This window comes from Vipera ursinii, assembly GCF_947247035.1.
Source record: "Vipera ursinii genome assembly, chromosome: 5".
Classification (NCBI taxonomy): Eukaryota; Metazoa; Chordata; class Lepidosauria; order Squamata; family Viperidae; genus Vipera; species Vipera ursinii.
In genome coordinates, this window is record NC_139518.1 from 42,442,862 (window position 1) to 42,466,106 (window position 23,245).

At 34.2% G+C, this 23,245-nt stretch overlaps 1 protein-coding gene across 2 annotated transcripts in view; it reads right to left on the minus strand.

Annotated features, from left to right (window-relative positions):
* WDR33 (WD repeat domain 33) overlaps nucleotides 1-23,245 on the minus strand; it is a 66,657-nt gene that overhangs the window by 31,755 nt on the left and 11,657 nt on the right. For both annotated transcript variants that reach the window (XR_014492741.1, XM_083364583.1), the window contains exons 2-7: nucleotides 16,997-17,222; nucleotides 16,437-16,505; nucleotides 15,884-15,988; nucleotides 15,485-15,580; nucleotides 14,788-14,939; nucleotides 13,032-13,129 (exon numbers count right to left, since the gene is read on the minus strand). Coding sequence is in view for 1 of the 2 variants with exons in the window: in XM_083364583.1 (XP_083220709.1) it covers nucleotides 13,032-13,129; nucleotides 14,788-14,939; nucleotides 15,485-15,580; nucleotides 15,884-15,988; nucleotides 16,437-16,505; nucleotides 16,997-17,200 (724 nt within the window). In the remaining variant the exon portion in view is untranslated. The remainder of the gene's footprint in view (nucleotides 1-13,031; nucleotides 13,130-14,787; nucleotides 14,940-15,484; nucleotides 15,581-15,883; nucleotides 15,989-16,436; nucleotides 16,506-16,996; nucleotides 17,223-23,245) is intronic.

Sequence of the window (23,245 nt, forward strand, 5' to 3'; positions counted from 1 at the left end):
CTTGGTCTCTGGGTTTCTAGCTTGGTGTATTAATCACTACAACAAACTGTCTCTCTTCTAGTATTATAAATATTTTCAAATAGTTTTTGTTGCGTGAAATATGGTTTGATTCTGGATTTTAAAGGGGCAAAGTTCATATTCTGATATAAATGGGAAAATGTTTATAAAATCACTTTTTCCATTCCTTCAAGTCACTTCCTTAATTTTGTGAAAATAATTTCTCATTCTATAACATTGCACTTTTACAGAAACCAGGTGAACATTATCATTTCTCATAAATTATTACAAAGTAACATAATACAGTAGTGTGAGCTAATGCATTTATGATTACCATCATTATATTTCTATTAAAGCACATGCAGTGTCAAATGCAGAGATCCATACATACTTTCTGATAAAACCATTAACGTTTCATACAGCATTAGTATAAACATCTTGACGTTTATACTAATGATGGAATACATATTGAGTTGTACCCTGTATATGCTGTATCAGTATTCTTATAATGAACTTCTTATAATGAACTTATAATGACTGAAGAGAAATCTTTATGTAGCCATATATATAAAAGACAAAGCAACTCCCTTTCTTAGGAAAAGAAAAAGGGTGGGGCAAAAAACCTCATAAGGATAAACTATGCTTAACAAAAGAATTCTATGATCATCAAAATCAAGTCATTATTTCTTCCTATTTTCTAATCAAAAGCAAAAGTACTCACCTTGTAGTTAACTATGTCAACCTATAGTATTTTTGGATTTTCATGGATTTCCAAAATAAATAGTCCCAAAGTGAAATGTACATAAATACAGTCCTAAAATACAGGATTAAAACAATTTCTTTTCCTGTCTTTAATTGCAATTCTTTCATAAAACATCTGCACAATGTTGGTGTGATGTATAAGAAACTAATTAAAAAGTTCCATATTAGTTCCATATTAAAATTACCATGGGAATTCAGTAAAATGTAGTATTTAAGGAATTTAAAGAGGGGAAGAAGATAATACAGAAAATTATTTATGAATAAAGGCAAGGAACAACACATTTTAAAAAATTGTTTATTTTTTTAGTTGCCATTTTGCTAGGTTTCTGACAAGACACAAAACAAGCCAGACACAGGCCTGTTTAAGATATAACAAATTAACCAGTGCATTGTAATGTAAGGAAAGAAACAGGAAATTTATTTATGGCCAGAATAATAAGCCAAGTAAAGATATCAGTATTGTACATTTACATCAATGGCATATTTGTATTTCTGAGCAACCATAAGGGATAAAATCAAACTGAAACTCACATGTAGTGCAGCATTTACAATAGTTATCAAAATGTTATTGGGACATATAGATATGACAGATCAATATGGTGATTATACTGTCAACCAACTATATTGGTACAATATAACTATCCTAACTGGCATATGGTTGCATTTATTCAGTTGGAAACACATCAAATGGGATTTCTATAGATCTAATAGCATTTACAAGTCACTACATGTTAAAATTTAGACTTATTGGCTGGGAACCTTTATAACAGAATGCAACTACGAAAGCTGATGAATCCAAATCCAATTTAATTAAAGCCTTTGTTCTCTGGAAATAAGGAATGCCCAGGGTATTGGCATGATAATTGTTTCCAAGTGTTCTTTTTTGGTCAGAAAAGTCAGAAATAGTTCAACTGACCATTATCCAGAACCCATTTGTTGTAGCAGTGATAATAGCAATTGTTCCTCTCTGATACCCTTGAAAATAATAATAATAATAATAATAATAATAATAATAATAATAATAATAATAATAATAATAATAATAATAATTTAATTTTTATACCGCCCTTCTCCCGAAGGACTCAGGGCGGTGTACAGGGCAATACAATAAATAAAATGCATATAGTTATCCGATAACTCTTGTTCTGAAGAAGGGATCAAGAGGCTAAAGCACCAGTTCACAAGACCATAATAATCCACTCAGACCAATTTATACAGGAGTCTGTAGATAAAACTGTCCAATATTTTACCAGTGTGGACACTATTATTGATGCCAGTTCAGCAAATATAACTTTCAATGAAAATTTTCAATTTCTACTATTGAAATATAAACAGAAATCTTGGAAAGTGTTATCTACCATCTGCATGCTTGAGTTTTTGCTCATCCTGGCTAACAGTAAGCAACTGGACTAGTCAGTTGCTTGAATCAGTAACTCTAAAGAATGTCTTTTGTAAGGCCTTCATACTCAAGAGGCCCTGGTGAGACTTTTTTAAAAAAAGCTTCTCCCATTTTGGATAATGTCCACCCATTCTTCAATATTCCATTCCATTCCTGGTCTGGGTGCTGGAATATTTCATGACATCTTAATTCTAAAGTTTTTTGGATTATGCTAGTAATTTAGATCCATTTTCAATCTCACTTCAATTTTCCAGGTGATCTGTATAGGAAGCTGGAGGGAGTTGTGTGTGTTTTTCTTTTTCTCTTTTCTTTCTTTCTTTCTCTGTCTTCTTTCTCTTTCCTTTCTTTCTCTCACACTTCTTTTTTCTTTAGACTGATCTGGTATGCTCTGAATATTTACATAGGATATAACTTGAATTCACTGTTCTTTAATGGAGCCTGCAGATTATTTTAAAAGTAGCGGAGAACTCTTTGAAAACAGGTTTTGTCTGTAGTTTTCTTCAAAGCTTCATCTTGTTCACCACAGTTATTTAACTGACAAATACATGAACACATTAGATGACGACTTTGGGGAATCACATACATTTATGCTCATCATATTGCTATGGATGATGGCAACCATATTGAAGTGTAATCCAACAAAGACAAGAAGTGTTCTTGCTCACAAAGAAGGCAGAAGTTTAAACTGTAGTGAATAGAATCTTAGAATGTGATTCAAATTCAAAATCTGGGGGTGCTTTGGGCATGAGCCCTAAACCAGAATGTAATTAAGTAATCAGATTTATATTTGTCCTGAAAATTAGATTCTAGATCACTCTCAAGAATAATTCAACAAATAATCCTGTTTGGAGGCATCCAATGAATGACTTGTAGAGATCAAGTGAATTTTGTCCAGGAATGTGTGTAGTAGTAGTATACAGGACTAAGCTAGTAGTAGTGCTTGGAGATATAGAAATTAACTGTCTTTTCACTGCAATAACAGATTCAAGAGCATCACAAAATGCAAACCTGTTTCTTCTGGGTAAGTGTCTGTCCATAATAATACTTCTCTAATTTTTGGAAGCAGGAACCAGTCACAGACCTCATTGACCATGCTGTTTAAGCAGCTGTTTCATCATATGCAACTTCTTCTGATTTCAAGAAATCAAAATGGATGCCACTGGTACGTTAGTATATCCCAGATCCTTGACTGACTATACCCAGTGTTTTCATAAATATTAGATAGCACTGTAGATTGAATAGCAGCTTAAGGAAAACTTTTCCTCACAGCAAAACTTACAGAGGAAGGAATAACCCATAATTCCTCTTTCTTAGAGGACAGGGTTTCAAGTTAAAGTGGGAAAAATGTCTTCAACTCCCAATCCAAGGAACCAATACAGGAGAATACTATGGTAAAAAGGTACCAAAATCAAGTAAAGGACAATGCATTTGTCTGTCTCCCAATATAGAGTGTTTTAAGATAACCAATGTGATACCCCAATTAGATCAGAATTCAGAGTAAAATAGATCTGAATAATCAGTACTTTTTTCTAGAATATCTGTAACTGGATTTATACCATTTTCTTGACCATCTTCTTCGTAGGATATTCACCCTTAGACAATAATATTTATAAGCTTCAGGATCCAGGATTTTTTTTTATTCTCAAGGCATAAATGGGCATTCTCCTCACACATTGGTACAATCATTACTTTCTGAGCTGTTGTAGCAACTTCTTCCAACTATTTCCAATCAAACATACTAGGTAAGAGTAAAACAGTTATAAGCATACTGTTTATATCTTCAGAGTATAAAAGCTGAAAATGATATCTTGTTTGTTATAAACAGAGTGGCAGATTGGACATATGAAAGCAATAAAGATAAATAATTTATTCTTAGAAGTACCTTGAAACATGATTTACAGCAGGTCACTAAGAGATACCAACATTTTCAAGGTTAAATGGTAACATTTTCCAGGAAATATACAATCTGAAAAAAATTCTGCTGAAAATGTAAAATATAATGGAGGCAAGAAAAGAAGCATTCTTTCTTGTCTGTATTATCACAAAAGAAATAATAATAGCTCAGTCAACTTCAGTGCCACCTGCACTTAGCTTCATAGCTTGAAGCTATTTAGAAAAGCAAAATTACTCAAGGTTCACAATATCAGGATACTCAGTAGCGTTCATGCCTGTTGCCTGCTCCATATTTTGTTATTCCATAGTGACGTACTTAATTAAGAAAAGTCTCATATCTCGTAGAACAGAGGTCCCCAACCTTTTGGGCACCAGGGACCGGTTCCATGGAGAAAGGTTTTTCCGTGGACTGGAGTGTGGTTTTGTGTGCTGCCTACATCCCACGGATGGGGCTTTGCTTGTTTGTGCAGACCGGTTGTTGGCATGCCACGGACCGGTACTGGTCCACGGACCAGGGGTTGGGGATCCCTGTCATCGAGTCCATTTCCCTTTTGTAGGACAGGTGCATAAGTGATATAAAACCACATTCGACCAAGTAATGGCCTGACAATGACAACTGGATTGGTAAAACCTATCATGTTGTATGAAAAAAGACTAAAGGCTACATTCTACATGAATGGTTTACAACAATGACTACATGATTCACATGGAAGCCACAGTGGTTGAGTCACTTACAGTGACTTCATATTGAATTTAATGTCAAGGACAACTGATATAGCATTCTCTAGCAAAATTTGTAATATCTGCCAGAGCCTTGGTGGAGCAGTGGGCTAATGCCTCCTTATGTAACACCAGCTGCCTGCAATTAGTGCAGGTTCGCATCCCACCAGGCTCAAGGTTGACTCAGCCTTCCATCCTTTCGAGGTAGGTAAAATGAGGACCCAGATTGTTGGGGGCAATTAAGCTGACTTTGTAATAATGCCGCCTGGGGTGTGGGTGAAAGCCCTAATAAGCAGGCATATACATAGAATGAAGGCTACTGCTAAGCTTGTAAGCCGCCCTGAGTCTTCGGAGAAGGGCGGGATATAAATGGAATTAAAATAAATAAAATAAATAAATAAATAAATCTGTATAACTGCTTAATTTTTATCTTTAGCATGCAGAACAATCTTACTGAACTCATTCTCAGAGTTCTCCAAATGCATGCTAAATTAAATCGTTAAAAATCTTAACTTTGTTGCAGAGCAATTTGACATTAAATAACACCACTGCTAAATAAGGGGATACAGTAATTATCAACACTCTTAATGTTAAAGGGTAGTTCTGAAAACAAGGATGATTTGCAGATGTTTACCTTTTCCTGTTCTGATTCCGTACACCATTTCCCCTTTTTCTGGTAACTTTTCTTTTGGTGATCCTTCAGTAATTTCCAGCAATGCTACATCATAAACCTCAATAAAAAAGAACCTAACCTAAACAGCCAACCTATTTCAAGTAATGGAAAGCCCACCCAAATCCAAGCATTGACACTCTCTATCATTATTGTATTTTCCCCATACAGTTTTAACTCATTGACGCCCAATCAATGGCTCACCCTGATCAACTAAATTTTCACTTTTGATACTATCAGTAATTATCTTCATGGTTTTACTCCATTCTCCTATCCAGGAGATAAAACAAAATTAGCAAAACTCATTATTAAGAAACATTAAAAAAAAATCCATTTTTGTTCTGGGAAGAAATAAAATGGAAAACACTGAAATGGCATAGTACTGACTGAAGTGAAAAAGGAAGAAAAAACATTACAAGCATACCCCTCACATAGTTTGTTTCTAAGGGAAGCTGTTCTGATCGCAGCAAAGCCGCAATTCGCCGGACTTCTTTTTGACGAATATTTGACATAACACAGATGATGGCGCAACCTATGTAATTGGATAATTGGCAATGTATCCTGTTAACTTCAATATCCTTAAGTCAAATAATCAACAAATCCAATTAAAGTTGAGCCACTTAAGCATAAATTCCTAGTGTACAGATCTAGTATTAGTGATCTTCAAACCTCCCCTAACCAAAGAATAATAATATCCACATTGCCAAGTCTTAGTGTCTGTTGCAGAATTCCAGGTCATTATAGAAAATTCTGGTCATATTCTAGGGGAGGAAATGGGAATCAATTGCCACCATTCCTGACTATTGAGAATCTTCTGAATCAGATTATATATAGACACAGCCTTGCCATTGGAAGTATAATCACTCAACTTAATTAGTTTCAATCTACTTCCTAGATTTCAGGCAATTAATAATGAACAAATTGTCAGGTTATACTAGATGAAACAGGCAATGGTATTCTGCTAATCCAGAATGCTTGTCAATTTCTATTTGCTTAAACAAAATGTTTTTTTCTTTGGATTACATCTAATGTTATGAGAACAGATTACAGGTTATAGAGATTACCTATACAGACTGAACAGATAGGAATGGTTTTGTATAAGCTATTTCAGTCAAAAGCATGCAATATAAATCCACTAACTGAATCATGGTTGGGGCATGAGAGGGGAAACCCCAAATCTAAGCAGTAACCAAAGCAACTGTTAGTCAAATTCTCTCCTTGTTTAGCTCTGATACCTAGACCTGGATGGCAGTTATCATGAAGTTAAACCTCTGCCCTTTTATATTTCTCTGGGCACAAGGGGTAATCACAGACTTGTATGTCTTATCTTGCAAACAGTGTTTCAGAATCCAGCTGGGACATTTTGTTTTTTTTAACTATGTTCCATACAACCCGCTCAAATGGAGCAGTTCGATATCTCACAATAGTGATGTCTCACAAGAATAGAACTTTTTCCAATTCTGTTACCAGATCGCCAAGTATACAGTATTTAGATGGTAGAATAGCCTGTGGTTTCATTTGTGATTTGTGAACACAGCCATACAGTTACATTATATGATATATATCATGTAAAGTCTATGATATAAAAACTGATGATTTGGAGAAAATTACCCAGATATTAGTGTGTTCACTTATATGTACTGATGAAATCTAGATGTGTCTAACAGAAATCATCAAATTCTGCACAGCTGCAATGTGGATAATACCTAATGTAGCGTAGGGTCATACTAGGAAAACCTGGGGAACTCTCCTTTTTAATTCAAAAGTACTACTAGCTATTGCTGCAATTTTATGTTTTCAGCTGCTTCATTCTTACCTGAAGGGTTCAAAACTATAAAGCTACATTATCACAGTAGTGGAATCACATGTCCTTACAAACTTCTGAAGAAACCGTAACAGCAATGTTCTTCGAGAACTCTCAAACACACCTCTCTAGAAGATGGTACATGTATGCCATCTAAGTATGCTTTTTGCAAACTCCCTTTGCAAACTTAGAACAAACAGCAAGTCAATGAAAATCAAGGTGTGTATGTATGTGTGTATGTATGTATTAAATTTACTGGCCATCCATTTTATCACTGGGTAATTCTGGCAGCTTACAATATTAAAATATATGTATTATCATCTCTATAGTTCTTTTCAGTTGCAAAGCTGGACCATCAGAAAAGCTGAATGAAAAAAAATGATGGCTATGAATTGTGAATTATGGTGCAGGAGAAAGTTGATCAAAATACCTTGAACTGCAAGAATTATAAATACTAGATGGAAGTAAATGCAGGCTGCTCACTGAAGTACAAATAATGAAACTAAAATTAAAACATTTTAGCGTTGTAACAGAAAGGCAGTCATTATAAAAGCTGCTTGAATTTGGAAAAAATGAAGAAGACAAAATGTCAACAAAAGACAAGATAGTTAAGATACCATCACTGATAATCCAAACATGAGCTTGAAAGAACTTAACGCAGCACTGACTAAAAGACAATCTTGGTCATGTTTCTTGAGTCCTTGAGCCTTGAATAACAAAGAATATGATTTTCTCTGTGTTTTAAGTACAAAACCAATATATTAGTGTTTTTTTTAAATCCATGAATTTAAAAAAAAGGCCTAGAAAATTACATGCTACTTCTTCCAGTTGTTATTCTAGCCCTGAGTCACAAAGTGGATTATGAAAAAAGGGTGCCCCGACCACAAAAAGAATCTTTAACATGTTCTAGAATATTTAGTTTCAAAAACATTTCAGCACTTCAATGGTACTGAAGATGAAAAAAGAAAAGCAACAAATATCATGGAATTTGTCCCTCCAATATAGTAAAGTATTGATGGCTTCAAGCTCTTTACCATGACTAATTTAGAAACTAAATTAAAATATATATAAGAATAGCCTATAGGTCTGCGTGAAAGTGTAAAATAGCAAACTTCAGGACTTCAGATCAAAGGAGAAGGTTGGACTGGATTTAAAGAAATCAAAAACTCAGGGAAAGATGGATTCTTGTTTAAAGCCAGAAACCCTATTAAGATTTTCCAACCAAGAGCAACCTATTTGCTTGCTAATAATTATCTATGTGAGTAAATATTGGATTAATTTGGATGATAGTTTTGGACTTCAGTGCTTATGCTTCCAAGTGTGTTAATTATGGAGCTAGTCTTCTCTTATTTAGATGTAATGATGAAGTCATTGTTTCAATGCTCTACATTTGTACATGAAAAAATAAGGGAAATGGTGAGAGAACTTCTAGTCATCTCATATTTATGAAGTTGTGAATGACATCTGAATCAAACAAAGTAGAGCTTTGGAAGGTAACACTTAATCTAATACACAAAGAAAAACACTGAGTTTCCTCCCACCTTGTATATGAAATAGTGGCCTCTATTTAAGACAAATTCATATAATTTTGTCTACAGAATAGTATATTCTATATAAATCCCAGATAAACCAGGTTTATTCCAATCAGAAAAACCTAAATAACATATCAGATAATGGAAACAACCCCCAATCCCAGAATTAGCTATGTGGAGCGCTTCATTACTTACCCTACTCAAGTTTACAAACATTCTGAGTGAAGTCATAGAGAATACAGTACTGAAAGAATATAATTTCATATTGGATTATAGACTTGTATAATTTATGATTCCTCACTCTCCGATAAAAATTTTATTGGAAACATTTCCATTAAACCCAGGAACACAAAATATGAATAGTAAATGATCTATTATTTTCAGACTTTCTGATTTCAAGTACTTCCTTCTATATTTGCCTGTAAGGGGTACTAATTGTTGCATGGAAATCCAAATGTTTTTACAGTGGCTTTTTCAAATGTCAGGATGTCCATGCAAGAGATGATAAATAGCAAGTTGTAGACATTGTGCCTTTCAAAGAAACTTATCCACTATTATTGATGACCTAATTAGGAAAAAAAAGTGATAAACCATCTGAGGCATTGAAAGATTATAATCTCTGATGAATGGGAAAACAATAAAAAGCAATATTCAATGTTCTAAACATTCACTTTGAGAGTTGCAACATACATATCAGGACAAGCTCCTATCAAGAGATACTTCGTTTTCTGATAAGCAGGATACTGCCGCCGATGTTCACTCTGTTTCCTAAGCTGTTTTTATCTCATTTCTTTAGAATTCTCTATGGTTTAGCTCAGTGATGGCGAACCTTTTAGAGACCAAGTGCCCAAACTGTAACCCAAAACCCACTTATGTATCGTCGTGTGCCATTGGCTGGGAGTGGCTGCAGTGGTAAAGGCAGACTGTGTGGGACTAAAAAGTTCAATCAATTCCAACTTTGCGAGATCTTTTTTTTTCCCCCGCAAGAAGTTGAAATTGATTGATTGAACCCTTTTTTTGCACATGGTGGCGGAGGCCTAAAGCGAAAAGGTTTTATAAAACCCAGCTGAAGGCCTAGGACTGGGGCAAGGGCGTGTATGCCCACCGAGAGGACTCTGCGTGCCACCAGTGGCACGCATGCCATAGGTTCGCCACCACAGGTTTAGCTGATATATCCATAGTAGGTAAACTTTAATTATTTTAATAGAAAGCTATTTTACTTTTGAAAAATTGTTTATATATTAGAATTATCAAGAGGAAAGACAGACAATATAAGGTATACCATATTCTGAATCATTAATAGTGTAAGACATTTTTTAAATACTACGGTAGGCAGTCTTTTCTATGATGCTTAAGTGTCACAGAATGGCTTTCCGTTTATTCTAAGTTTTCATATATCTTTGCTTTGCAAACTGCTTAACTGATATCAATGTTTATATTTTAAGAAGTATATTCTGTATTTGGAGTACATGTTTGCGAGATATGCCTTCATTGCTGGCCACTCAGTCCACTGAAATAAAAACTGAAAGCTCTTACAACAGATGTATACAGATGTATACTAAATACCTTAAGGTATTTAAATTATTAAACTGCATGGGAGTTATGTAAACACTGATTTTCACAGACAGTCATAAACTACAGCCAGTTATAAGTACATTTTGCTTACCTGGATATTCTTCTAATTGTTTCCTAAGCAGAATGACTGACTACTACAGCTACATTTGGGCTCAAAAATGAAAACAACTGCAGGAAAGGGTTAGCATTTTCTGTATTTCTCTGCTGCCAACTACTGGCTAACTAGGTTTTTTGCAAATCAGTTATAGTAACCCTCCGGGTTGGGTGAAAAGATTTTCAAAATCATAAAAATAGAATTATGGCATCTTGCAATGGATTGGAATGGTAGAGAGCAACGTCTTTTTTAAAAAAAATTCCTATGAAACAGTGATTAAAGGCTTTGTCGCTTACAATTCGAAAGAAAATAGCTCTTTTCTATCTGTTGCAAAGGACATGGAGAAAAGTATATATTTCTTTTTTCCAATGAGCACTATTGTAAGCACTCGTATTCTTAATTTTTTTTATTTTATTTATATCCCAGCAATATCTCAAGGTGGCAAATATATCCAACACATCTTCCTCTATTTTCTACAAAATCAGCAACAATTGACTGCTGAACACATGAATATCAATATCAAACTTTTTCTTTATAAAGAGTTCAGAGACAATGAATAAGGGGGAAATGAAGCTATGTGCCATCTGCTAATGATTTTCTTCTGCTGCTATCATTGGTCCACATCTCTCAATCTGTGGTTGAAAAGTTGGAAATTCTTTGGGAATGAAGTGCAATGTAGTAGAAAATACTGTAAATGTAGTTTAGTAGAACTGCACTCCATCCTTCTGTATATAAGAGCAACTGAATATCCAAACCAATATATTTTCACTCCAGTTTTTATCAATTTTATCTAAGTTCAATCAAGCTTAGTGGAGCTTATACACATATAACTATATTATGACAAGGCTGCTAAATGTAACTGCTTCTATTTATTTCACAATATGAATTCAGCCTCAAACTGTCAAAAGATAGAAGTTTATTTATTTAAAACCTTTACATAGCCACCCATCCTATAATTAACCCTCCCAATCCAGCCATATTAAAATTATAAAATCTAAACACATTAAAACAAAAAAGTGGCGCCAAGTGGAATTTCTGTAGTGTATTAATTTCATCTTAGCCCAGCACGTGGGGGAAAATCCAGATCTTCAAAGCTTTATGGAAAGCTAGGAGGGTAGAGGCCTCCTGAATTTCGGGGACTACCAAAGAAAAAGCGTGCTTCCTAGTTCCCATAAGATTTAATATTTAGGGGAAGGGAACATGTCCATCCTATCTGACTTGGTAGGACAAGTAGGTCTTCTTAAGGAAAGGTGGTCCTGCAGACCACCTGGCCTGTGCCATATAGGACTTTGAAGGTGATAACTAGCACTTTGAATTGCATCCAGAAAGAAAGTAAAAGCCAGTACCCTCACATAAGGTGTTATATGGGGAAACACGGGAGGCCCCATTATTGTGCATGCTGCTGCATTATGGACCAGTTGAAATTTCCAAGTGATCTTCAAGGGTAACCTCATGTAGAACATATTGCGCTCTACAGATGAGGAAGGCATGAATAACACTGAGCAAGAAGTTGGACTGCTTTTCAATGGTCCCATTTTTTTAATCATGAGGTGTTTGAATTGTAATAGATATTCCTTTGTTTTAGTTTTAGACACTGAATAAATGTAGTACATATATAACCTATTAAAGTGGAAATAAGACAAGTGTAGAATCTGAAATGTGTAAATATACAGTTCTCACAATTCAGAAACCTGAATGTGGATGTATTTCTTATATTTTGGAAATATTTGCATTTTTGAAACCACCATAGATTTCAAAATGTCTTGCTGATGATATATCAAAAACAAACCCAATGCAAAGCAAGGGTGTCATTTCCTGAAAAATAGAACTCTTCGGATGGTTGCTGCTATTTATCTTCTATCTTACAATCTGCCAATCCAAGTCTAAAACTATGTAGGAATTTATCTAAAGTTCATTTCTCAGTAATATGAAATCAGCGGTAAATGTAGCAAATATAATGAAAATAAAACCAGTGGAATGACAACCTTTTTATCTTCTTGGTTTAAAATTGTTTTCACATCCTTAATAATTCTAAGAATATTGTTTAAACATTTTTTTTCTTTTAAAAATGTGTTATCTTTTATTAACTGGTAAAATATTATACTGTGTAGTGACCACATAGGTTGCAAAATGAAAGAATTCCAGATAGGCTGTGTTAGTGTGGTTTTTACTTGCTGAAAAGCTCTATTTTTCAAAGGTGGTATATACCTGATATATTTAAAACTATAAAAATTGCAAGTGTCAAAAAATTAGAGGCAAATAATTATCTATTTGAGTGACTGCTTTTGGAATAATTTATAAAAGCTGGATACAGAAATATTAGATCAATAATTCAGTTTGAATTACTAAACAATGTTTCAACAATGCTGAGGATAGAAATAACCACCATACAAATAGCTCCAATGAGACAACAAAGTTAGGTTATGAATAGTACTGAATTTTGAAATTCTTGTGACATAACTTTTTGAAGGATTAAGAAAGTGGTGTCACACTTTGGAGTGGAAAGAAATTTGTACAGTTCTTGTTGGGCAACTAATGTTTTCCCTTTCTGAAATATCCCAATCAGTACTTTTTTGAAAACATACCTCGAAGAATTCTCTCCTCATGGCAACGGAGAAAGTCCCAGATTCTAACAGTGCCGTCATCAGAGCATGTAGCAAATTTATTATCCGTAGGTGAGAAACTGTTACATGAAGACACACAGCAGGGGAAAGAAGTCAGCATTTAACAGATCATCTAAACTTCTTAGGGCAAAATTTAGTTCAAGTGTAAAAATATATTGATGGAGGAATCTGAACATACTGTGCATGGCAAATTAAAAACTTCACCCTGTTGGTATAATTGAGTCCATTTGTAAAAGAGTTCTCATACAGACCATCTGTGGAGCAAAGTAGTTATTCCTGAATTCGGTTCCCCCAACTAAATGGAGATAATGTCTGCAGAACTTTGCCATGTTTACCCTTGACCGAAGGGATCATTGTTTTCTGCTATATTGATTTAAAAATGCAAAACTGATGAAAGTAAACATTAACTACTGTTGAAATAACTATATAAAAAGGAATCCTGGAAAAATTAATAAAAGATATAATTCTTCTTCATCAATGGTTTTCCTATAATAAGACAAATGGAAGGGCTAATACTGTTTGATTATTTAAAAATCATGTATTTATTTATTTATATTTATATATATATATATTATATATATTTTAAAAATTTTAAAAATTTTAAAAAAGCATTTGGATAAGACTGAATGCTACAGTGACATATCACCACAATGGAAGAAGCTTTAGAAATGGTGAAGCTTGGTATAAATATGAAGATATGATGTGCAAATGCTTATGGAGCTATTTTAATTATGGATGGATAGCATTGCCTTTCTAGTCACTTGGGAAGAATCTACTTGGATTGCTAAACAGTGGTCCCCTTTAAATATGTGGAACTGAAGTGTATGTGAAGAAATCCATTTGGTAGCTACATTACACTTAAACGAAATCACTTCTTCTTAAACTTTACCAGGAAATATTGAACCAAGATGGAAAGTGACAAGTTCAGTGGAAAGTACTTCAAGGATAATATTATCTTCTCCAATGGATAGCACAGTACCAAAACCCAAGGGAATACTGTTGTAGGTTGGTTTCTCCAGTTCCTCTTCAGGCAGAGTTTAATATTTTTTAATCCTTTTTCTGTATTCCTTGCTTAGAATATTAAAATTCTTCACATGCATCTACTTATATGTTTGGACAACCGGAGTATTGACACTGAACCAAGAAGATGTCCTAAAGATGTCTTATTAGCTTTACATTCCAAACCTGAAGAACACACTCAGTATTAAACATGACTTCTGAAGGTAGAAATCTCTGTTGATCCTTCATACTACTGGACATGTTGGCCTCACCAAGCCAAGCAGTTCTTCACTTTATTTTGCTTTCTAATATTGTGAGAACTATGGAGCTGTTTTTATTTCTGGATTATATTTTATTCAATTATATTTTTAAAGACTGAATTCTTTATTTGGAATGAAATAGTCATCTTACACAATAGCATAAAAAAGAATATCTAATACACACTGTGACCATATATAAATGAAACCAATACCAATGCAAAATGCAGCAGAAAAATACATCTCTAACATATTGCAGAGGCAGATAATGGGACAACACTATTTCATAGAAATACCAGCAAATCTGTGAAATCATAGAAACAAAAGAAAATAAGTTCACATGGTGTGAGATATCTCCCAGAATCTGACAATACCCATGCATGTTGGCACCCAGAATACACTTAGAGAACGGTTTAACCATGGAAATAGTAACTACATAAAATTGTATATTGTGTATAAACCTGGCCTCTCTAATCGCCTCCTTATGTGCCTGGAACATCTTGACGTTGTTCATGTTGGACTGCCAATACTTCACATATCCCCCATGGTCTGCTGTCAACATCCACATATCATTGTGTGACCATGTCATAGCTCTTACTGGACTGTCATGAGCCTGCAAAATCAGAAAGAAGAATTCAACAACAATTATTTATTTATTTATTTATTTTATTACATTTATATACCGCCCTTTCCCGAAGGACTCAGGGCGGTTTACAGGGTGATTAAAAAACCAAAATACAAAAGTTAAAAACAAATTTAAAAAATTATATTTGTCCCTGTATAAATAAAACCCCAGTTAAAATAAGATTAATCCTCAGCCTGGGCCATTACTTTGGTGACTCCATAAACACTTTTACTACAAGTATTGTAAGCATATTTGGAAAATAAAATAAATCATATGTACATCCATACATTATTTTATGCTACTTAAGAAACATTCATGTGCAGATATACACTTATATACAGCAGTCAACAATTATTCTGCAACTGTCTCTCATATTAGAAGTACAGTAATACATGATTCAAAGGATCTTATAAAAATCTGAATGATAAAAAAATATAAAACTTGAAATATCTCACTCTTACTTAATATTTAAACATTTTATTACACAACACTATTGAAAAATTACAGTTCACACAATTTATGTACTGATTTACCTGTAATATTGTTTCAAAATTGAAGGTAAGCCCATTCCATAAAGTGAATTCTCCACTAGAAGCCCCAGTGACCAAGCGTCTTCCTTCAGGTGTCCACTGTAATGATGAACATGAATTAAGGGCGTGCTAGGACACAAATTGTTGCAACACCACTGCAGAATTTATTGTGAGGTAGATAATATATATTCAAAATTATATTTTCCAGAACTGTCTATGTTGCTTTGTTTTTATTTATACACCCAGAGTCAAGCACTACTTTTTGTCATATGCTCTATTACCAATATCTTCAATTTAATAAAATAACAGTTTCAGCAAAACATAGTCATGTAAAACAGACTAAAAGTGATTGACATATTAAGCAATTTGACATAAATTATATAGTATTCATATTATACTTACTCTAACAACAAAAACTGGACATTTTACTTTATTGGTAGAAGTCCTAACAAATTTTGTTGTCACAGCATTCATAGGGTTATTCAACATTCCTATAGGTGGGACCAGCTAGAAGAAAAAAGAATATATTGGCTTAACCAAAGCAACAAAATAACAATGTTATATTTATAAGCTTTTATTACTGAAAATATAAAAATCCATCTCCAATCAAAAGCTCTGACAGCAAATCCAAAGCACTTCCAAAAGCTGTTTTGAAAATACAATTAATAAAGGGAAGAAAGGATGATATATTAAAAACAAAGCAAGTAAAGACTTAATTTAAGATCAAATTAAATGTAGTTTTTGTTCTGGCCAACCAAGATTTGGGACTGCACTGTCGCTTAATAGTGACATATGGCTCTCTGTCTGAAAAAGGACATACCGGTATATTCCTGATGGAAGCCAAGCAGGGCCAACTTTTATGACTACATCTTGAGCCCAGTCACACATTTTACCAATTAGCCTGCAATATTGCATTTATACATAACCGTATAAAGGATACAAACAGTATACTCACATCATTATAATATCCTCCATCAGGCTGAATTGCCCGCATATCCCGTTGGTCTCTTTGCCATACTCTATTCTGAAAATGAAAAGAGAAAAAACTGAGCATTGGTCAATATGGAATAATTGAGAAACAGAAGTAATTTCTCAAAAGAACTAGAACTTCATACTCTCCCATCCAAGTCAGGTTTATGGGAAAATTAAAGGAAGCACTGGTTTCTTTCTTTTAAATAATTCTTTTAAGATTTAGGGTTTCCACTGCTGTCATTGCTACTTTAGGGCTTTCAGGAAACGTGGTCACAGAACTACAGGAGCCATAAAAAGGCAATCTGGGGACTGCATGCAAGTCTGGGGTTTCAGATGACTTATTCTAGCTCAAAGAACCTTGTTAATTTTGAAGGGATGAAGGGAATACATTTTATCCTTTTTGCAGGGTGTTTTTGATTTGAGGTTTTAACAAGAAACAATTAAAATCTGGTAGCAGAGTTATTTTCCTTTTCTACATTAAGTCTGAATTTTAAGCACTATGTATTTGAACTGCAGATGAAGATGAAGCATTTCTGAACATACCTCTAAATATTTGATAACAGAAGGATTATAGTCTATTGTTTTTCGGTTCACTGCTTTTCTCATACGCTTTCCATCAAAAGTAAGTTGCTGCATTGCTTGCTGCTGAGCAAAATCTGGTCTCTTATAAAATAATTGCCGAGGGGCCTGGTGCTGAAACTTTGGCATATGGAAAAACCGTGGCGGAGAACCAATCTCTGTGGCCATGATGACTTTTGCTTAGCGAAATCTAAAACAGAACAAAACCAAGCAATTATAACAAAGCAACAAAATCAAGCAAACATAACAAATATGAGGCAGTGAAGTCTTTCTCAAGTAATCAAGATAACATTTTATTTCATTTCTGAGAAGAATGGCACCCTAAGCTATGTGAGTATGCACCAATGTCAAAAATAACTTCATGTACAGTCATGGCTGAAACTGTTGGCACCCCAGAAATTTTTCCAGAAAATCAAGTATTTCTCACAGAAAAGTATTGCAGGAACACATGTTTTGCTATACACAGGTTTATTCCCTTTGTGTGTATTGGAACACAACAAAAAAGGGAGGAAAAAAAGCAAATTGGACATAATGTCAAACAAAACTCCAAAAATGGGCTGGACAAAATTATTGGCACCCTTAATATTTGGTTGCACACCCTTTGGAAAAAATAACTGAAATCAGTCGCTTCCTATAACCATCAATAAGCTTCTTACACCTCTCACCCAGAATTTTGGACCACTCTTCCTTTGCAAACTGCTCCAGGTCTCTCTTATTGGAAGGGCACATTTTCCCAACAGCAATTTTAAGATCTCTCCACAGGTGTTCAATGGGATTCAGATCTGGACTCATTGCTGGCCACTTCAGAACTCTCCAGCGCTTTCTTGTCATCCATTTCTGGGTGCTTTTTGATGTATGTTTGGGGTCATTGTCCTGCTGGAAGACCCAAGATCTCGGACGCAAACCCAGCTTTCTGACACTGGGCTCTACAGTGCGACCCAAAATCCTTTGGTAATCCTCAGATTTCATGATGCCTTGCACACATTCAAGGCACCCAATGCCAGAGGCAGCAAAACAACCCCAAAACATCATTGAACCTCCACCATATTTCACTGTAGGTACTGTGTTCTTTTCTTTGTAGGCCTCATTTCGTTTTCGGTAAACAGTAGAATGATGTGCTTTACCAAAAAGCTCTATCTTGGTCTCATCTGTCCACAAGACGTTTTCCCAGAAGGATTTTGGCTTACTCAAGTACATTTTGGCAAACTGTAATCTTGCTTTTTTATGTCTCTGTGTCAGCAGTGGGGTCCTCCTGGGTCTCCTGCCATAGCGTTTCATTTCATTTAAATGTTGACGGATAGTTTGCACTGACACTGATGCTCCCTGAGCCTGCAGGACAGCTTGCATTCCTTTGGAACTTGTTTGGGGCTGCTTATCCACCATCCGAACTATCCTGCGTTGCAACCTTTCATCAATTTTTCTCTTCTGTCCACGACCAGGGAGATTCGCTACAGTGCCATGGGTTGCAAACTTCTTGATAATGTTGCGCACTGTGGACAAAGGCAAATCTAGATCTCTGGAGATGGACTTGTAACCTTGAGATTGTTGATATTTGTCCACAATTTTGGTTCTCAAGTCCTCAGACAGTTCTCTTCTCCTCTTTCTGTTGTCCATGCTTAGCGTGGCACACACAGACACACAATGCAGAGACTAAGTGAACTTCTCTCCTTTTTATCTGCTTTCAGGTGTGATTTTTATATTGCCCACACCTGTTACTTGCCCCAGGTGAGTTTAAAGGAGCATCACATGCTTGAAACAATCTTGTTTACCCACAATTTTGAAAGGGTGCCAATAATTTTGTCCAGCCCATTTTTGGAGTTTTGTTTGACATTATGTCCAATTTGCTTTTTTTCCTCCCTTTTTTGTTGTGTTCCAATACACACAAAGGGAATAAACCTGTGTATAGCAAAACATGTGTTCCTGCAATACTTTTCTGTGAGAAATACTTGATTTTCTGGAAAAAATTCCTGGGGTACCAACAATTTCGGCCATGACTGTATGTAAGTATGTATGTACATAAATATAAATATACTGAATTTAACTTAGAAATCATTTATCAAATAAAATTATTATTATATTATCGACTCTAATTTTACACATGGACTTGTAGCATTTCTGAAATTGGGTTTCTCTTAATGTAAGGCTTTAAAATATTATATCTTGCATCATCTGATAAGGAGTTTCATATTTCATATCTGTTGTTTACTCTGATTGACAATTGTGATTGGCTGCCTTTGCTAATTATTATTAATTTGATTTTAATAATGGTTTCAAAGTGCTAAAGCATCTACCATCTGGCAACTCTAAAGCAGCTTGGAAGAGACTGGGTGAGATCTACCTCTCTTACAACCTAATTACTTACTTACCTGCATAAGCTACTAAAGTACTTTCCCCCCTGTGGTAAGGGAAGGGAGATTTTAGCCCTCCGTCCAGAAACAACGGCGATTGACTACCCAGGGGAGTTTAAAACATTGGAAAACACTGGGACCCTAAAAGGAACTCTACTTCCTAAAATTGGATTACAAGATTCGTAATTTTCTACTTTTTATTTTTCTCTGATTTTTACGCTTTATTTTTATTGAAGATCTGGGTTTTTCCTCTTAAAATAGAAGTAAAAAACTGAAAAGATCCAAACAACTCTGGGGTGACATCTGGTGGCTAAACTTGAGATTGTAACCTGTTATTCTTTAAGAGAGACTTGTTGACAGCTTTGAAAATACATAAGATATAAGCAACCTTGAAACATCAGCTGCAAGGAATTCAGCTCAGCTCAGCTCCTCACTTAGTGGATTCTCTGACTGTATGCTTTTAGTTTAATATACTATAATGGAAGAAGAACATGAATGGATTTTTCCTACAGAGGAAGAACAAGAACAAATTCTTTGTACATTAAAAGCGATGGTCTAAACTCTCCTTACATTGGTGATGAAATAAGAAGCGGCAGGAAAAAACAAGAAAGCAGCCTGGTTATGCAAACTCAAATTATGACTTTAACTAAAGAATCATCTATACAGAATTCTACGGAGAAAGTGGAACAATCAAATGCTATGACAGAAGACTTAGCTACTCAACAAATACAGATAATGAAAAATACAGAAAAGAAATTGATAACAGAGAACAAGGAAAGGACTTTTCTTATATACCAGAAGGAACCTGAAGATCAAGAAGAAAAACAGATGAAGGAGAAGATAAAACACTTTGGGACAACCACGTCAAGATGGGAAAACAAGGAGATGACCTGCTAGATCAGCTAGTCCTCTAAAGAAAATGGCAACTGGATGGTCTTTTCAACACCAAACAATAGCCACAACAATACAAGGAGATCTATTTGATGATTTAAAAGCAAAGACAGGAACGATGATTTGGCAAAGAAAAAAAGTTAGAATAAGACTGAAAAGGATTGGGGTTTTGATTTACACGAGATTTAAAGTAGAATGTATCAAAATGGATAGAACATGTATTCTAAATATAAGATATTGTAATGACTTCAGTTAAAGAAAATTTTGGTTATATAAAATCTAGAAGCATAAATATTGAAATAAGAATACTATATTGTTTTATTAGTTTGTTAAGGTAGATGGTAAGAATCTATATATAAGGCGTGTATTTTAAATATTAGATTGTGTGAGGAATTGTGATAAAGGAATGGTGGATAATTAAAAATTTGGAAAAAATATTAAATGTTAAATTAAAATATTAAGGGAAAATTAATTATCAGTTCACTCATTGACTAGAGGTTTGAATGTTTAAAAATTATTAAGATTTGAATTCAAGATATGGTTATGAGTTGAGACAAAGGTTAAGTAAAACTTAGAAGTATAAACACTAATAATTAAAAAAGAGGAACAAACAGCCACTACCACACACTTCTCCCAGAAGAACGAAGCTGAAGCCACCAGCCTGAGGATGACAGATGAGATTTTGTCGAAATGTTGCTCTTATACCTTCAATTCTACGTGGGAAAAAACCCGAATGACCAAAGATCTACATACAAACACCCGCGAAAACCTCAGAAAACTAATAATTAAATTTGTATATTGGTTTGTGGTATAAATGCTAAGTTTTTTTAAAAAAAAATAGCCTCAAATATGAGATAGGAGACATAAAGAGGAAAAAGAAGAGAAAATATTAACTGTGGAAATAAAAGAAATTTTCGCTATTAAATTTGAGGTTGTAAGACATTTGAGAATTACTAGAAAAATAAGAATATTACTTTATATTACTAATTGGTTGATGTAGATGGTGAGAATCATGTATAGATAAGAGGTGTATCCGGAACTTTAGACTGTGGGGGAATTGATAGAAATTGGGGTCATTTAAAATTTGGAAATGATAAAGATTAAACGTTATTTAAAATATCAATGGGAAATTAAAGTTAAGAAAACTTTATTAGGTCATTTGATTGTCTAAAAGATGGACTGTCAAATTAAGATATGTATAAACTGAAGATTATTGATGAATGCTAGAAAGTTATTTTTTGCTTGATTGATAGAATAAGAACTGTGTTGGTTCAAATACGAGACAGTATATATTACAGGGGAAAGAGAGGGAATTAGTTGTTGTAATACTTTGAGATTTGTATTGATGATATTTAAATGTAATGGAATTATTGTACCCAGCCACGTTACTTTTCAAATATGTAAATGTAAAATGTGAAAATTACTAAAAAACCTGGAAAAAAAGAATTTATTATTTGCAATATTCAATTTTATATACCTTCCAAATGTCTTCTATTTTTTTATCCTTTTTCCTGTTATACTTTCATATATCTGTTAAATGCAAAATATTAACAAAATGTGCTCAGTGATTGAGGTCCTGCCTGTTTTCAATGTATCACATGCATGTAAGGAGTGGCAGAGCCCAGTCACATTTGCCATTTTAGAGTGTTAAAAGTAAAGGGCAGAAATATAAGGTTGGTTTATTTGTTAAAATAGAGATGTTGTTACCTCTAGTAACATCTATTTTAATGAACTTTTGCTGACAAGACTGAATGAGGAAGCTTTAAGGTTATATTTATAGATAGGAGATTAGATATAGGAAAAAGAGATTATTTGCTACATTTTAAGAGAAGGCAATAAGTTATTGAATTGTTTATATTCCTTTTCTATGCCATGTAACCTCTTTTAAATGATTAGTTTAGTTTTAAGCCTGATTTTTTTCTTTTTATTGAACTGAAATTTAAATGTCTACGTGTATCATAACTTTTTTGATGGATCAGTATGTATTTTCTAGCAAATTAATGTATATATAAACATTTAGGTCTTTTTATTGCACTTCCTCCTTTTAGACTGAGTGGCCTTTAGACTGCATAGTAAATGGCTAAACAGAAGAAGAAGTCTTCTGAATATAAAAATGACATGCATTTTTGGATTACATCCTAAGCATGTATACTTGGAGTTGTAACTTCCTGAAATCGTTGGCATTCTTCCAAATAAATATGTTTAAATATATAAAATTAGACCTGACAATATCAATCAAAATTTTTCATTTCTCTCTTAAGAACTGTAAGGGTGGGTTAAACCCTCAGTTTACCCAAAGCCATCAAGTAAAGTTACAGGATTAGGTTTATGTATTCTGCCAAGCAAAATGTAATTTGGTTCTGATTTGTAAATTATGATTTTGGTTTGCGAACCCAGTGAACTGTAGTTTGCTATAATACTCATGTAAAGATACCATGACTTAATAGAAACAAAAACAGTATGTAGTTTTTATGTTAACAAAGCCAGAAATTAATAAATGTCTTTAATAATTAATAATGCAGTTTTATAGTAGCTCAAAAAACCCTCCTTTATGTGTATGTGCACACAGTGCTATATATTTAGTATTACTTATGTGCTTACTCAGACATCAAAGCATCCTTATCTATAGGCTGTAGTTTATCTACAATCATTTGCAGCACTTCTTCTCAGCAGATATCCATCTACTTTTGTAGTGACTGGCTAGCTGTTATGTCTGGCATCCCTTTAAAACAAAAGCAACAATTTGCAGATCCATGATGGCCCAACTGTGATGAGATTCACCATAACAAGAGAGTGACCCAACCGGGTAAGATCCAGCAGGGTGCAGAAGGTGAATTCCTCCTTAGCCATTTTGTTATAAAAAGTAAGCTCTGTTTTCAAGAAAAATGGGTGATGATGGTAGAGTAAAAATTAAATCAGAATAGCAAAGTCTGAGGGGTGATGTTGGCGGAAGTACCTTGCCTTGATTTGGAAA